Genomic DNA, 18,339 nt, shown 5'->3' on the forward strand with positions numbered 1-18,339 from the left:
TGGGTAAATTAAATGGGGTTATCCTAATAGATTACGTTACTTTTAATCTGTTGCCGCGTTACTGGAAGTGGCTGGGTTATTTGCTGGAAGGAAATGTTAAGTGCTTAAAAACTCAATTACTATACACATAAGTGCGGCGCTCTCTGTAAGTCTATACCTGAAAATGTCTCGCCGCCAGTCCACCTACTTACAGAAAGACTTGATTTTTTCTTATAGATCGAGAGAAGGAATACTGTTCATCCCGGCCGAGCAGCCCCCGCCCTCAGAAAATCTCCCCCAACGGTTCCAGTAGTAGCGTTGGGCTCAGTAGCCGAAACAGTAGCCAGTCGAGTTCGGAAGTGAACTGTAAGACCGCTGGGGAGATGGTGTTTGTGTACGAGAATGTAAAGGAAGGAGCGCGGAGCATCCGCACCTCCGAGAGAGTCACCTTGATAGTGGACAACACCAGATTTGTTGTAGACCCGGCCATTTTCACCGCACAGCCAAACACAATGTTGGGCAGGTTGGTATTTTGTGGTTCTGTTCAGTCGCTCTGAGGCTGTTCTCTTATGTCTCTGCTAAGTCTATGATTTCCAACGCAGATGATTTGCTTTCTGTCATCTCACTGCAGGCTACGTTCTTTCAATATAAATGTGACTTGTTTCTCAGGAGCTCCAGACTGGAGCAAATTTATAATGCAATTACCTAAATAGCAATTCCCTAATGTCATTTTCTTAATTAGAATCCCTCCTTTTAGCTGCAATAGTCCCTTATGACAGTCTGTAGTCTGTGTCCTATTCACGCACTGCATAGTCTGGAGGTCCCTAGTTAGTGGGGTATCTAAATCTAGATTGCTCATGCAGCTGACCGGAGTTATTCTGATAATGGAATATTATGGAACTGCTATTTTAAAGGATATGTGCACTTTTTTCAACCTATACATCTAAAATAAATCAACATAGCAAATGGTTTTGATTAAAAAATCCTTTGTGTATACAGCTCCCCTGCAGACCTGTGTGTGTCCAGGGTTACGGACTACAAACAAACCATGACTGCAGGAACAGACTACCCATGTTTTACTTCACTCTCTCTGCCCCTCTTCTCGATAACCTACAGACAGTAGAAAAGATGGAAGAGAGTAACGCATGACTACACAGGGTTTGTTTGTAGTCTGTAACCATGGAAACACATTGGTCTGTGTATGAGCTGTAGACACAAGATGCTAGGAGGTTTTTGTGTTGCAAAAGTATACATATCCTTATATGTTAACTTTTTTTTTTTTTTTTTATATCCAATCAATAAAAGTATATAGTTAGTAGCCAGCTCTGTGACCTGTACTGTTGCTGAAATGTGCCGATCTCGTTGTGCAGGATGTTTGGATCTGGCAGAGAACATAATTTCACACGTCCTAATGACAAGGGAGAGTTTGAAGTTGCCGAGGGAATCAGCTCCACTGTGTTTCGGGCCATTCTGGTGAGGATTTGTGCCGTCTGCCGACATATTTGTTGCTTTTCTTCCATCTCTGAAACTCTCACTTTTTTGCTCTGAGGTTTTTCCCGGTGTCCGTCATGCAGGTTTCCATTAATCGTGATCTACGTGGTGTTTTACCTTTACTGTTCATTTTTGCGTATTTCTTTTAAGGCTTTTTTTAAATTTATTTTTTAAATCTTTTATAACTGGTCGTTTCTAATCCATGATCAACTCTGCGTTGTGCCGTTCCTCTGTTATGACTCTTGGAAAAATGTGTAAATACATTAACAATTTAGTTTTCATTCCCATTGTCGATGGGACATGTCCCTACATACTGACACTGTCCAGTCCGCTCTGACCGGGTCACACCATGTAGCGACGCATCCTATTGACAAAGGGATTGGCAACGCCCAGTTGTCTATCTTATCGTACATTTCCAGGAGGAGTAACATGGAACGGCACATTTTGACTTAGAGGGTGTTCTAGTCGGGCGAAGCGAATGGTGTAAACTGAGGTGTGACCGGTCATCTGAGTACATGGAGATCAGGGAGGAGCTGTTACGGTTAAATGCCTTTAAATAGAAGATATACGGAATGTGATCATCTGATTTCATTGATGTGTCTGTCCTAGAGACAGATTAGAGCAGGGAGATAAAAGATCGACCTAATAGCCCGTCATGTAGACGAAGCGCAGAGGGGTCCAACGCATCGTCCCTCCCATATTGGAAAACAGAAAGGTGCAGGGATTTTCCAAATAGCCCTAGATAGTTGCTGACTTCATAGTGAACCTGGGGATTAGGAAATAATGTCTGGAATTCACTGGAATGTGGCTGAGCTGCAATAATAGACGTGGACTATAGACAAAAAAAAGCAGCATTTATATTTTTAACATTTCGATCTTACTCGGGGTTAGGTTATATGTACAACTCCCAGTCCTTGGTGAATAAATCATCACTGAAGTGGGGATAATAGGTGTCATGTTACCCCTTCTGGCTGTGAGGCGAGGGCCTGTGTGTCCAGGTAGTAGCCCCCTCCCCCCTCATTCGTCTGTCTACCACATGTAAAGTGGCCGGCGTTGCTGACCCGTCCTGATCGATGCGACCACATGGAAGTAAAGGTGCACCGGCCATTCACACAGCCGATTTTTATAGTTTGTATTATTATTATTCTCCGATCCGCAGCGACGTTCCAGTATGTGATGGCGTCGTTCCTGTATGTGATGACGACGTTCCTGTATGTGATGGCGACGTTCCTGTATGTGATGGCGACGTTCCTGTATGTGATGGCGTCGTTCCTGTATGTGATGGCGACGTTCCTGTATGTGATGACGACGTTCCTGTATGTGATGGCGACGTTCCTGTATGTGATGGCGACGTTCCTGTATGTGATGGCGACGTTCCTGTATGTGATGGCGTCGTTCCTGTATGTGATGACGACGTTCCTGTATGTGATGACGACGTTCCTGTATGTGATGGCGACGTTCCTGTATGTGATGACGACGTTCCTGTATGTGATGGCGACGTTCCTGTATGTGATGGCGTCGTTCCTGTATGTGATGGCGACGTTCCTGTATGTGATGGCGACGTTCCTGTATGTGATGGCGACGTTCCTGTATGTGATGGCGACGTTCCTGTATGTGATGGCGACGTTCCTGTATGTGATGGCGACGTTCCTGTATGTGATGGCGACGTTCCTGTATGTGATGGCGACGTTCCTGTATGTGATGGCGACGTTCCTGTATGTGATGGCGTCGTTCCTGTATGTGATGGCGACGTTCCTGTATGTGATGGCGACGTTCCTGTATGTGATGGCGTCGTTCCTGTATGTGATGACGACGTTCCTGTATGTGATGGCGACGTTCCTGTATGTGATGACGACGTTCCTGTATGTGATGGCGACGTTCCTGTATGTGATGGCGTCGTTCCTGTATGTGATGGCGACGTTCCTGTATGTGATGGCGACGTTCCTGTATGTGATGGCGACGTTCCTGTATGTGATGGCGACGTTCCTGTATGTGATGGCGACGTTCCTGTATGTGATGGCGACGTTCCTGTATGTGATGGCGACGTTCCTGTATGTGATGGCGACGTTCCAGTATGTGATGGCGTCGTTCCTGTATGTGATGACGACGTTCCTGTATGTGATGGCGACGTTCCTGTATGTGATGGCGACGTTCCTGTATGTGATGGCGTCGTTCCTGTATGTGATGGCGACGTTCCTGTATGTGATGGCGACGTTCCTGTATGTGATGGCGACGTTCCTGTATGTGATGGCGACGTTCCTGTATGTGATGGCGACGTTCCTGTATGTGATGGCGACGTTCCTGTATGTGATGGCGTCGTTCCTGTATGTGATGGCGACGTTCCTGTATGTGATGGCGACGTTCCTGTATGTGATGGCGTCGTTCCTGTATGTGATGACGACGTTCCTGTATGTGATGGCGACGTTCCTGTATGTGATGACGACGTTCCTGTATGTGATGGCGACGTTCCTGTATGTGATGGCGTCGTTCCTGTATGTGATGGCGACGTTCCTGTATGTGATGGCGACGTTCCTGTATGTGATGGCGACGTTCCTGTATGTGATGGCGACGTTCCTGTATGTGATGGCGACGTTCCTGTATGTGATGGCGACGTTCCTGTATGTGATGGCGACGTTCCTGTATGTGATGGCGACGTTCCAGTATGTGATGGCGTCGTTCCTGTATGTGATGACGACGTTCCTGTATGTGATGGCGACGTTCCTGTATGTGATGGCGACGTTCCTGTATGTGATGGCGTCGTTCCTGTATGTGATGGCGACGTTCCTGTATGTGATGACGACGTTCCTGTATGTGATGGCGACGTTCCTGTATGTGATGGCGACGTTCCTGTATGTGATGGCGACGTTCCTGTATGTGATGGCGTCGTTCCTGTATGTGATGACGACGTTCCTGTATGTGATGACGACGTTCCTGTATGTGATGGCGACGTTCCTGTATGTGATGACGACGTTCCTGTATGTGATGGCGACGTTCCTGTATGTGATGGCGTCGTTCCTGTATGTGATGGCGACGTTCCTGTATGTGATGGCGACGTTCCTGTATGTGATGGCGACGTTCCTGTATGTGATGGCGACGTTCCTGTATGTGATGGCGACGTTCCTGTATGTGATGGCGACGTTCCTGTATGTGATGGCGACGTTCCTGTATGTGATGGCGACGTTCCTGTATGTGATGGCGACGTTCCTGTATGTGATGGCGACGTTCCTGTATGTGATGGCGACGTTCCTGTATGTGATGGCGTCGTTCCTGTATGTGATGGCGACGTTCCTGTATGTGATGGCGTTCTTCTGCAATCATCGTTCTTCAGCAGAAACCCTGGAGCTATTTCTGGCTGTCGGTCTATTTTAGGGTTTTCTTTTATCACTGTTGTTGTTCGGCTGCGTCATAAACTGCAACTTGTTCAGGTCTGTTGTGCTGATGTGAGATTTGCGGCGAGTGGATTATAATGTTGCGGAGCAGCTGCTTATATTATCTCTCCGCTTATAGTCCAGAGACTTCACATTCCAAATCGAGATTCCTGATCTCCTGTGATGCCGCGATCTCCTCTGCGGTGACGACTGATCAGTCGACTCTGGAGATAATCCATACCAGGCTGCTGCTGCGTTATTAGGACGGTCTATATCCACCCTCTCATGTCATCAACAGCAGCATTGAGTTCAATAAGTGGGGGGAAGACTGTTTACAATTTCCACCAAACCAGAAAATGATAGCATGTGTGGGATTCTTTATAGGATCAGTGGAAATAATTGTCTCTGTCCCTTTAAGTGCATTAACCTTATAGGGATTCTGGCACATTCCTCTATTTAGTTATTTTCCAGGACAAATTTGAGATTTTTTTTTTTTTTTCAAACGTCGATCAATAAATTGGTCGTGTTCTCGCCAGGTAATGAGTCACAGGAGGTAGCGAGCAGCCTTGTAGTTACGGTTATATCGTTTGCTTGGCGTCTCGTGCACTGCTGGGTTGTCCTATAGATCTGGACACGATGGAGACTTATTACAAATCTGTTAAAGCAAGAAAAAAACTTACGCCCCTGCACACGACCGTGCCCGTAATCACGGTCCGTGATTACGGCAGGCCGCTGACCGTCACCTGCATTTGCGGGCTGCGCTCCCATATAAAGTATGGGAGTGCGGTCCGTAAAAAGCAAAAAATAGGACATGTCTTTTGCGGAGCCTTTCTACGGCACGGACACCTTCCTGTAAATATACGGAAAGGTGTCCGTGGTCAATAGAAATAAATGGGCCCGTAATTACAAATGAATTCTATGGTCGTCTGCATGGAGCCTTACTGATTGTTGCTACAGGGCAGGGGGAGGTGTGAAGAAATGGGGAGCAGTGCACTAATATACAGGTAGAGTTACTTTATAGGGTCCCCCTCTATAGGGTGTTGATTGGGTGTCACGGCTTCTACTTATAGCGCAGCCATGACCGACATGACGGATCCGGATGGACTTAATTCACAAAATGTGGATCTGGTATATTTGGCGGGAAGAATATCTTAATAGACTGCGCTAATCTTGACATAAAAAAAATTCCAGAAAGCTCGATGGTAACCGTTACGCAAACGTGAGCAGAGCCTTATTATAAAGAGGGGAAAGAAGGTTATTGACAATGTAATGTATAGACTGATTACTAGCGGGGGAGGGGAAATGTGAAAATGAACGTCGGTCAGTGACATTTTCACGTCTGTGGCTTTTCCGCAATTATTCTGGGAAATTCTACCGTCCGTCCCATATGTCTGAAGTCATGAGGTTCTTGATTTGTTGCATGTGTCATAGACTTCCTCCTCTCTCTGATGGTTTTTTTTTTAAATTTATTTTTTGTAATTGTTTTTATTTTTTTTGTAATTTTTTTTATTTTTTATAAGGATTACTACAAGACCGGGATAATTCGCTGTCCAGATGGAATATCTATCCCGGAGCTCAGAGAAGCTTGCGACTATCTATGTATCTCTTTTGAATATAGCACTATCAAATGTAGAGACCTCAGTAAGTATCCGGCAGAAGCTTCTCCGTCTGTCCTGCTGTTCCATTTCACATCTTGTCTCGTGTGGCAGCACAGATAAATGATGCAGTCACCATCCCTGTGACATCTCTCTCCTCTCTCTCCTGACATTCTGTGTCCTGTGCCTTTAAATCTCTCCGCTCTTCTGTGCCTCGTGTCATGTGCAGCTTGTTTCTTGACAGAGCAGATTTTTATCGGACGTCGTCTTGTATGAATGTGATTTTCTTAATGTTGTTTGGATATTCCAGGTGCCCTGATGCATGAATTGTCCAACGACGGCGCTCGGAGACAGTTTGAGTTTTACTTGGAGGAGATGATCTTGCCTTTGATGGTTGCCAGCGCTCAGAGCGGGGAGCGAGAATGCCATATAGTGGTGCTAACCGATGACGATGTCGTGGACTGGGATGAAGAGTACCCTCCGCAGATGGGAGAAGAATATTCTCAGAGTATGTTTAATCATTTAAAATATTTTTTCTTTGCTCCCCCCTCCCATGATGTCTGTGCACAACCTGCTGGAATGGTGACGAACGGAAACCATTAGCGATGTTTCCGTCACCATTGATATCAATGGTGACTGAAACGGAAGCTGTGGTTTCAGTTTCGCTTTCCATTGCGGGGTTCACCCGACGGAAACCTCCGACGCGACCCCAGAACGGAAAGCAAACGCTGATGTGAAGAGGGCCTAACTTACTTGCTTCGAATTGTCATCCACAATTCTGCTAGCTGAGTGAACATGTCATAGTATCACCTACTTACTTATTCAGGGTCTGTACAGAGGTTGACCCTAGATCTGCATACTGGGATGTGTAGTCTTTGTACCAGGCACTGTGCAATACTTTGACAACTAAAGCTCGCTTAACATGGGCCGAAATTTTAGCAATAACCTGGCCATGTGGGGGGGTAGTCACGAGCGCTCCGGGCAATCTGAACCACTCATCAGTTGGATATTTCTAAGCAATGGAAACGATTGTTGCCTTTTCCTCTCATATATGAGGAATGGTTTCCAGCTTGACCGTCCTTGTTGGCGATGTACGACCAGGTCAACTCTCCCGCTGCTTTATGGGAGCTCAGCTCTTCGTCTTGACTGATTCTAGTAGCAAACAGCTGTGCTGGATTCTAATACAGGATTGGATAATGTATTTTTTTTTTTTCCTCTTTTTAGTTATTTACAGCACTAAGTTGTACAGGTTCTTTAAGTACATTGAAAACCGAGATGTCGCAAAGTCCGTTCTGAAGGAAAGAGGCCTTAAAAAGATCCGGCTAGGCATCGAAGGTGAGCACCTCCCCCGCTTCCCATCCATATTTACAATCATGTAAAGTGGTGGCGTTATCCATGGCAGCCAATCAAAGCTGCAATCTGATTGATCACTATGGGCATCTCTCCAAATATGATGTCACCGGTCCTTAAAATTTGTCTATCATTCTAAGGCTCTGTTCACACTTGCACGAAGTCTCCGTTGGGGGGGTTTCCATTACTTTTGACAGCATAGCGCAGCCTCATGGCTTCCATCATAAAGAGAATTTATGATGCCAGTATGAATAGAGCCTTAGACACTTACATGTTGTATACCATAAAAAAAAAAAAAAGTGTACAAATGTTCACTGTAGATTTCAACGGATGACTGAAGAGCAGCGGTGTGATTGGTTTACATCTGGGTTCTCTGGTATTTATAAAGTTACTGAATAGCATCGATATAGGCCTAATGCACACCATTGTTTTTTTTTTTTGTCCATATGCGATCTACAATTTTGTAGATCGTGCGCGCGCGCATCCCCATTCACATCTACGGCCTCATGCACACGACTGATGTTCACGGATCCGAGTGGGGGGGGCCGCAGAAACTCAGGACAAGTGATTTTAAGTCCATATTTCCGGATCCGTGAATACTGATGACACATGGATGCAAAAAAAATGGACCGCAACAGATCCATATTTTTTCAGACTGCAAAATCTCCGGTCATGTTCATTAGGCCATATTAAATATAGCGGAAACTCTGCTTTGTTACATTGGCAGTCTTGTAGTGGTTTGGGTCTCCGAGCTCATGGTATAACTTTTTTTTTTTTTTTTTTTATACTGAACGACAAATGCTTCTCGGTTTTAAATGTCCAGACACTTGAGCAATTTTGCGCACGCGTGGTGGCCCACCAAAATCACTTTTATATTGTTTTTGTCTCTAGGGTATGTTCACATTCTGTTTTCAGGGTATAAACGAGCCAAAATATGCTTGAAAAAACGGAAGCTGAACGCCTACAAACATCTGCCCATTGAATTCAATGGGAAAAACAGCATTTTGTTCAGACGGGCCGTTTCTTTACGCCGCCTGTTTAAAAAAAAAAAAAAAAAGGCACGTAAAAAGGAGCATGTCACTACTTGAGCTGTTTTTGGACCTGTTTTTCTTTGGGTCAATGGAAAAAACGCTCCAAAAACATCTAGAAAAAATGTTTTCAGCTTCAAAAACAGTTGAAAGTGCAGTGTACATGTGTGGCCCGAGCTGTTACAAAAGACCCCGGGGGACATTTAGACTGTTTTTCCCGTAAGTAGTACTATGGATGCTGTGCTGTAAAATAAGACGCCTGTGGGGACAACAGAGTTAATCTGCTAATACCTAGTAGCTCTAGGAATCGGGGTAGCAGCATGATATTCTGCTTCTGTATAAAGATTTTTTTTGTAACAATCTGACACCTGACCAGCCCAGAAGCTTTAAATCTGCGCTGTATATTGAGGATGTCTTGGGGTTGAAGCCCAGGACCCTGTCCTGTACATTTATAAACCGTTCCGTGAAAAATATTTAAAGTGTAGCTAAACGTTTGACGAACTTCTGACATGTCAGAAGTTTGGATTGGTGGGGGTCTGAGCACTGAGCCCCCCACCAATCGCTAGAACGAAGCAGCTGAAGTTCGTGTCTTTTCAGCTTATTCCAGAAAGCCGATGTATCGGAGGACGGGCTCATAGACTTTCTATTGAGTCCGTACACTGATTTATTTCCAGAAAAAGCCGAACAGACAGGAAGCGGCCGAGCGCTCACACGAGAACTTCAGCTGCTTCGTTCTAGCTATTGGTGGGGGTCTCAGTGCTCGGACCCCCACCAATCCAAACTTCTGACATGTCAGAAGTTTTTAAAACGTTTAGCTACGCTTTTTAAAGTGATTTCCATAGTTTGTGGTTTTGGTGATACACAAGCTGCTGCATATTACCTCTGTCTCACTTCCAGGTTACCCAACATACAAGGAGAAGGTAAAGAAGAGGCCGGGTGGACGGCCCGAGGTCATCTACAACTACGTGCAGCGGCCCTTCATCAGGATGTCCTGGGAGAAGGAGGAGGGGAAAAGCCGACACGTGGACTTCCAGTGTGTAAAAAGCAAATCCATTACAAACCTGGCTGCAGCCGCCGCCGACATCCCACAGGACCAACTGGTGGTTATGCACCCAACACCTCAAGTAGATGAGCTTGACATCTTACCCAATCATCCCACCCCAGGCAACAATGACACAGAACCAGACGGGCAGAACTCCACCTTATAATACAGGCTTCACTACAGATGCTGGGAACGTGTGCAAGTCTTTAAAAATTGCCTTTGGATGTCAATCAGCCGTCGAGGAGTCGAGTTCTACAAGTCACTGGTGATGAGTATTTATTTTCTACAATCATGACAAAAAAAAAGGGGAAAATGGCGCTACGGTGGCACCGCCACACGTCGGACTTGTAATATACCAATGAACTCTTTTGGTTGTGCAGTGTGGACATTTTCTTTTTAAGACCAAAGGAACGAGCAGAGGTTCTGGCCGTGTCGTGTTTCTGTGTGCTTGTGATGTTGGCTGTCTATTCACTTCACATTGTATGAATCCCCCCCCATATTACCAGGGTACACCCGGTCTTTTGTAGCGGCACTTTATGGATGGTTTCAGGTGGTGTTTGTAAAGTTATTTCACAGTGTATTAGTATTAACTTTAAAAAAAAAAGTGCATCTTAAAAATACAAAAACGTTATGTTTGGGTATATAGTGATATTATTAATCCCCCTTTAAATGTATTTACTGAGCACAAGTGGGGCGATTCTCCTCCAGCGCTGGAGTATTTTACTTTGCTAGGGGCATCCCTCCTCCCCTGATATCCAGATACTGCAGTGCCCGGAGCTTAAAGCAAGCGATGCCTTACACCACACAATCTGGGCCAGGTTTACCTATAGAAATGTTTATGAAATAAATGATTGTATGTTTTGCATTTAAATAAAATGTCATTATTTTAAGACTGCTGGGAAGGTGTGGAGTGGTCGTCCGGGAGTGGCAGTGCCCATGTAAAGGGCACAGGAGTATGAAGGCTTGGAGGACCCGTTGGCTCTTCTGACATGTCTGTTTTAATACTTTTATTTGTTGTTTGAGAACAATTCTGGAGCATCTTTTCTTAGAGTAACAGCACAATGCAGAAGTTCTGTTATTCCTCCTGGAAATGTAGGACTAAATTGACAACTGGGTGAAACTATTTCCCTTATCAAGAGGGCATATCCCTAGAGTCTGGTACTGATTGGACCATGTCTGACTATAGGGTAACACCCAGATGTCACATTTAAACATTTCTAGGAGGAATAACAGAGGAACAGCACAAGTTATTTTTTTTTTTGTTTTTTTTTAAACGCTTCAAAATGGTTATATAATAGAATGCAAGTATTTACTAAAACAGATAATTGGTCCTCTTAAGGCCTTATTCACACGAGCGCCTCTGATTTTCAGCCACAAAAACAAACATGTTTTTCATCCGTTTATCATCTATTTTGTCTTCTCTGCAAGCACTTCCTGGTCTCAATTTTCTTTTTCTGCATCGTTTAGCAATGGATCTGTGAAATACTGACCGCACAGGGATGTTGTCAGAGGTTTTAATTTTTTTCACACACCTAAAGACTTCAATTTGCGAGTCTGGTCTGCAAAAATTGTCCAGAGTTGGACGTGCTGTGAGTTTCTTGCGACGGACACGCGCTCCAATAAGAATAAAAAAAATGGGTGTGTGAATAGTCCTGTTGACTTGTATGGGTCCATGCGCTGTACAAACAGCCAGCACACTGATGAGAAATACGTTTGTGTGAATAAGGCCTCAGCCACATTTATGTAAAACTAAACGAGTCGTTTATAAAAGGTAAAGTTGGATATAACCATCTTATTGGTGGGATTGAATAATCTAATGTCTATGGAGCCTAAGGCTATGTTCACACGGAGTATTTTGGGGGAGGAATATCTGCCTCAAAGTTCCAAACGGAATTTTGAGGCAGATATTCCTCCCCCAAAATACTCCGTGTGAACAGCAATTATCGCGCCGTTTTTCGCCCGCGGCCATTGAGCGCCGCGGGCATAAAACACGCTTTTTCCTGCCTCCCATTGAAGTCAATGGGAGGTCGGAGGCGGAAGCGCCCGAAGATAGGGCATGTCGCTTCTTTTTCCCGCGAGGCAGTTTTACTGCTCGCGGGAAAAAGACGCCGACGCCTCCCATTGAAATCAATGGGAGGCGTTCTCGGGCCGTTTCAAAAAACTCGGCAAAAGACCCCGTGTGAAAATAGCCTAAGGAGAAAAGGTCTAATAAGTGATTCTTTAATCAGTCGTCTGTAATGGGTCATTATTGGCTTCAGTGTGTCCAGTGATGTATCTGTATCTATGGACCCCAGGTAAACAGCTGTTGAGCTGGAGAAAATAAAAGTTGTAATGTTTTTGTTTGGAGATGCTGCCCCCTGCTGGGTAAAACACTGACATCACGGTGCATTATTACTTGTCCACACAACTGAATTGCTGCAGAAAAACCACACTGTTTCCTTCGTTCTTTTTACTGTAAAAAAAATGGTGCAGATTTTGCGCTTTTTTAATCAATGCTGGAAGATGGTGACGTCTCCTGAAAAACGCAGCAATTCAGTCTACACTCCACAGCAGGAATTGACATGCTGCGGTAGGGAAAAATTACGCATCGCAGGTCAATTTCTGCTTGGAAATTTTACGCAGCATGTGGATGATGTTAAATCTCACCTACTTTGCGGCTACTGTATTCTGCGGTGTATTTTCCAGCCAGAAAATACAGCGCAATTCCAGCTGAAAAATACGCCATAATTCCGCAACGTGTGGACAAGCCCTTAAATTTACTGAAAAGCAGCGGTTTCAGAGTATTCAATGCCTATGTTTTAGGCAAAGTTTAAAAAAAAAAATTCATTATATTGTGGCAAGCTGTGCTGTTTCTGGAAGCAAATGGAACTTTTATACCAGTGGTCTAGAACCTGTTGCAAAACTACAACATCCATTATACCGAATGAACTTGTGATTACAGACCACGGCTCTAACCACATGTGGTCCGTTACATCACGCTAATCGAGGAGCTGTGCAGTAAATTGCGCCTGTGTGAGGCAAGGCTTGGATTACGGACTACACGTGGATTAAAGCAGGGCTCTCAAACTTGGCCAGGTAAGTCGACCACATATAGAAAAAAAATGTGAAGTTGACGGGCCGCATTACTTTCAAATTTGATAAGATACAAAATTGTTAATCATTTAGTTATTTGAACACTGCTACAATACTAGAAGAATACTACAGTACTAAACACTACTAATACATTACTATAACACTACTACATTACTCTAAGAATGTTACAGTACTAGAAGAATACATACTATAACACTTGCTACAACACCACTACTACATTACTATAAGAATTACAATACTAGAACACTACTAATACATTACTTTAACACTTATAATACTGTAGTATTCTAGTACTGTAACATTTTTATAGTAATGTAGTATAACACTACTACATTGCTATAACACTACTGCACTACTATAATTACTAGAACACTACAACACTACTACGTTACTATAAGAATGTTACAGTACTATAACACTAATACACTATAATAACTACTACATTACTTACTATAACACTTTTACTACACAACTACTACATTACTATAACACCACCACTATACTACTATAAGAATGTTACAGTACTAGAAGAATACAACAGTACTAACACTACTACATTACTTACTATAACACTACTACATTACTATAAGAATGTTACATTACTATAACACTTATAATACTGTAGTATTCTAGTACTGTAACATTTTTTTTTTTTTTTTAAACTCGGTTTATTGTAAAAGTACATACAAAAATCAACAGCAAATGGAAACAGAATAATGACATTAACATTCCTGCATACCATGAATACACATTAGAAACAAGAGTTTGCAATTTACATTTATACATGAAAGCGAGTCACAGGAGACTCCAAATACTCACTGCACGCAGGCAGGTCAGTGTCACACTTATTTGTGATTCTGTAGACATACAGGTCGCAGTTATTTACCAGGATCAAGCCCCATTCTCACATCTAGGGCATCAAAATACCCGGTCATATAGAACTCAGATCCCTCCTACTTGAAGTGGTAAGGATTCTCTAAGGTCACCCACGCTGAAAGAGGCAAGAGGTGAGGAGCACCACTCTCCCCAGATTTTCAAGAATTTATATTGACATCCTCTATGTTTATATACTATATTTTCATATGGGAGAATAGCATTGACCAGGCTTTTCCATTGCGATGTATCCGGAAAAGTGTCCCCCATCCATCGGATGGCTATCGCTTTTCTGGCTAAGAACAGGGCTTCTCGCAGGAAGATACCCTCATAGTGTGTCCGGGGTCTCTCTCCCAACAGCCCCAATAAACATAGACCTGGTTCACATGGAATCGGGTTGGTCATAATTGAGGACAGTATTTGCGTCACTTCTTTCCAGAAATTGGCTATGACTGGGCATAACCACATCATGTGATCAAAGCCAGCTTGATCTTGAGAGCATCTAGGACATTGTGTGTTAGGTGCCCTTCCCATCCGATATAATCTAATGGGGGTAATATAACATCTGTGTATGATGTACAATTGTGTCAATTTATTGTTCGCTGCAGGCGAGACCAAGAGATGTGATCCCATGGCCTCCCCCCAGTCCTCACTAGATAATGTAGGAATAAGACCCCTCCATCCAACCTCAACCGACATTTCAGCGTGAGCGACCCTCTGCGACAGGAGGTAAGTATAAAGTGCAGACACCATCCCCCTTGGTCCCTGTGTTCTCAGAATACCAATGAGTGGAAGTGAAGAAATGGATCTCTGATCTTCCCTGAACTGGGATTTTAAAGCATGCCTAATTTGTACACAGCGGAATGCGTCTCTCTCAGGGATCCGGAATGTATCCTGTATCTCTCTGGCTGATAGCATATGTCCCTCGTCATCTATCAGGTTTTGCACCTGCGCTACACCTACTTCGATCCAAAAATCAGAATCCTGCATCCCCTTAAAATGAGAAAGACCCTGATGAGACCAAAGTGGCAGCTCTGCAATTATGTCCTCCCATCCCAGAACTTTCTTAACGTGTGACCAAACCTGTTTGGCTAGTTTAATTATTGCCAAGGAATGCCTGGGGCTATATCCATGCGGCTCAAGTATGGGCCACAAAGAGGGAATCCTAAGAAAATGGGCCAAGTGGAGATCTGCATTAGGTATTGGTTCCTCAGCCACCCATGTTTTAATAAATCTTAATTGGCCTGCCAAGTAATACAAAAACACGTCAGGTAGAGCAGCCCCTGCCTGTTCCTTGGGGCGTTGGAGCGTGCTAAGTTTAAGTTTGGGGCGACTCTCCCCCCATACAAATGAGGAAAATAAGGAGCTTACCAAGTTGAAAAATCGTTTAGGGACCAGGGTGTCCGCATGTTCTAGGAGGTATAACATTTTGGGCAGCACTATCATCTTAATTAAATTTATTCTTCCTGCCGTCGATATAGGGAGCGCCTTCCAAACAGCAAATTTATCCCTCAGATATGTCAACAGGGGATATATATTTAGATCATATGAAGCGCCACTATCCCTAACTATATGGACCCCTAAGTATTTAAAACAGGAAACCACCTGCAGGCCCTGGAAGTCCCTATCCCACCCACAGTTATCGGGTCTAAGGGGCATAAGAAATGACTTACTCCAGTTGATATATAGGCCTGAGAACCGTCCAAACTCTTCCAGTAGTGTCATTGCTCTTGGTAAGGAGGCGTTTGGATTAGCCATATACAAAATCATGTCATCGGCATAAAGACCAATCCGATCCTCCCGTGGTCCTATGTGGATACCCTGAAAAGCCGCATCTAGACGGATGCGGATAGCCAGGGGCTCAATGGCCACTGCAAACAGAAGAGGGGATAGGGGGCATCCCTGCCTTGTACCTCTATGGAGACAAAAGGAGGGAGACAAAATCCCATTGACCAACACCGATGCCTTCGGATCTTTGTATAGGATGTTAATCCATTTAAGGAATCTCTCGCCAAATCCAAATCTGCGAAGGACCTCAAACAAATAAGGCCACTCTACTGAATCAAAGGCCTTAGCCGCATCCAGCGAGGCCAATGCCCAGTCTTGCTGCTCCCACCACCCTATCTGGGTCACTACCTGAGCTCTGCGGATATTATCCGATGTTGATTTGCCTGGGATAAAACCGGATTGGTCCGGATGAATAATATCTGTGATAGCACCACTAAGTCTATTAGCTAAAAGTTTGGTTAGGATTTTATAATCCACATTGAGTAGGGATATCGGGCGATACGACTCACATTCCTCTGAATTTTTTCCCGGTTTCAAAATGACAACTATAGTGGCATCCTTCATCGAGACTGGCAATTCACCCTTCTGAAAGGTGTCCTCATATACAGTTAATAGCTGGGAATTTAGGGTATCTGCATATTTAATATACACCTCTAGAGGGAGACCATCCGGACCTGACGCCTTCCCTTTTGTCATGGAGGCTAAGCATTCTTCTATCTCCTGTATCGAGAAAGGGGCCTCCAACTTGATTCTATTCTCCTCTGACAACCCTGGGAAGTTTGCCACATCTAAATAGGAGTTCAATTCCTCCATCGAATACTGTGCCTGCGAAGTGTAGAGTTCCCCATAAAAATCTGTAAATCTATTCAGTATGTCTAATGGTGTATTAGCTGTACCCTGGTTTGGTTGGGATATACGTAGCACTGGGGGGGGACATGGTATTCTGTTTCGCTATTTGTGCAAGCAGCTTACTCGACTGATTACCGTGCTCAAAAAAGGATTGTTTAGAGAAGAATATCCTTCTTGCTGCCTTTTCTTTGACTAGAAGCAAGTATTGTCTGCCCGCTGCCAGCCACGCTTCTCTGTTAACCTGGGATGGGTCCCGTACGAAAGTATCCTCTAAACCCCTGCATTGTTGTGCTAAATCCATTTCTTGTTTGGCTGAGGAGCGTTTAACATAGGAAATAGAGAATTTCAAGCACCCTCTCAAATACGCTTTTAATGTATCCCAAACCAGTGCACTATTTTGTTCTTGTGAATGCGCTTCTAAAAAGACATCTAGTTGGTCAGGTATTCTATCACTTCCCGTAAACAACTGCAACCAAAATGGGTGTATCTTAAGAGCTCCCCTCCTTCCCTCTTCCCGTTGATGTAACTGTAAAAGAATCGGGCTATGATCCGACACCCCTCTGGGCAAGTGCTCTATAGAAGCCATGCTTGAGAAAATGGCGGGAGATCCCAACACGTAGTCAATGCGAGACAAAGCGTTAAACTGCGGAGTATGGCACGTGTATTCCCTTATTCCCGGGTGGCTCACTCTCCATAGATCCAACCATCCTATCTCCTCTATCATAGATGCTAGCGGAGTGGGGCTCGTGGGGTAGTACTGTAACATTTTTATAGTAATGTAGTATAACACTACTATAATAGCCTTAGGTTTAAACTTAACGGAATTTTGCAAGATTTCTTCACTTAAAATGGATTGTTGAAATAAGCATCGCTAAATGCAGTCCGGCGGCTCAGTTGGCAGACACACAAATGTCAAGATTGGGAAGCCCCTTTTTTAGATGCTGCCACAGCGCCCTCTGAAGATGTCAGGGGATCCTCCTGGTCTGGAATGTGATGTGCAACCCTAGATCCGGTGACCAGAGACTTGTATGACGCTGATTGGTCAGCGTCATACACTTCTCTCCACAACGCCCAGTTGGGCATTAAGAAAGTAATTAGCATAAATCTAAAAATCGGTCAAAATTGTTTTTTTTCTAAATAAAAACCACTGCTGTCACCGACATTACAGCGCCGATCACATTATGTAGGAGATAGGGCACTCTTGTCTTTAAAACAGCAATACCTGGTGGATGTGGGTGAAAAATCGTTTATGTAACCTACAATTAGCTTGTAAGTAGCTGTGTACCTTTTAGTATTCCATATTTTAGTGTTCCTGCACTATATGCTAATGAGCACGAGTCATGTCTTCGTTCCTCAAGCCTTTCCGAGTTAACCCCGCCTCCTTACTTTTGAGTGACAACATTCAGGACGGGCCAGTTTTTGCCGATGGGCGGGCATAAGAAGAGGAATGAACGAGACTGCTGGATTATTAACATAAAAGGCGCAATTTTTTTTTTTATTTACAGTCAGAGGAGGAGTTTAGGAGAGGGGATAACGGCTATGAACTTAACAGCAGTGGCCTGCAATAGGTGAAATAATGGTGACAGGTTCCCTTTAAAGAGGCTTTCTGGGACTTTAATATTGATGGCTGGAGCACCACAAGCTATTGTGGCTGTGCCTGGCACTGCAGCTCTGTCTTGAGTGAAACAGCTGCAGTACCAGGCAAAGCCACAAGAGAATCTACGGTGCCGTCCAGTGTAAACAATGAATAAGATGAGGCACTGATATTGACTGGAGGGTCCAACTCAAAAGTCGTGGAAAAACTTGTGTTTCTAGTCCCACAGGTAGAATGAAACACAGCTGCAAGGATCTCCGTGCTATAAGATAAAAGTTCAGACAATGGC

General features: G+C 44.1%; 1 protein-coding gene across 3 annotated transcripts in view; it reads left to right on the forward strand.

Moving 5' to 3' along the window:
• BTBD10 (BTB domain containing 10) overlaps nucleotides 1–10,743 on the forward strand; it is a 40,145-nt gene extending 29,402 nt beyond the window's left edge. For all 3 annotated transcript variants that reach the window (XM_075838129.1, XM_075838128.1, XM_075838127.1), the window contains 6 exons: nucleotides 217–502; nucleotides 1,350–1,452; nucleotides 6,359–6,479; nucleotides 6,744–6,941; nucleotides 7,658–7,768; nucleotides 9,709–10,743. In XM_075838129.1, coding sequence (XP_075694244.1) covers nucleotides 217–502; nucleotides 1,350–1,452; nucleotides 6,359–6,479; nucleotides 6,744–6,941; nucleotides 7,658–7,768; nucleotides 9,709–10,019 — 1,130 coding nt within the window. In that variant the 3' untranslated portion in view covers nucleotides 10,020–10,743. The remainder of the gene's footprint in view (nucleotides 1–216; nucleotides 503–1,349; nucleotides 1,453–6,358; nucleotides 6,480–6,743; nucleotides 6,942–7,657; nucleotides 7,769–9,708) is intronic.
• Nucleotides 10,744–18,339: the final 7,596 nt, after the last annotated feature.

Source organism: Rhinoderma darwinii, chromosome 9 (assembly GCF_050947455.1).
Source record: "Rhinoderma darwinii isolate aRhiDar2 chromosome 9, aRhiDar2.hap1, whole genome shotgun sequence".
Taxonomy (NCBI): domain Eukaryota; kingdom Metazoa; phylum Chordata; class Amphibia; order Anura; family Rhinodermatidae; genus Rhinoderma; species Rhinoderma darwinii.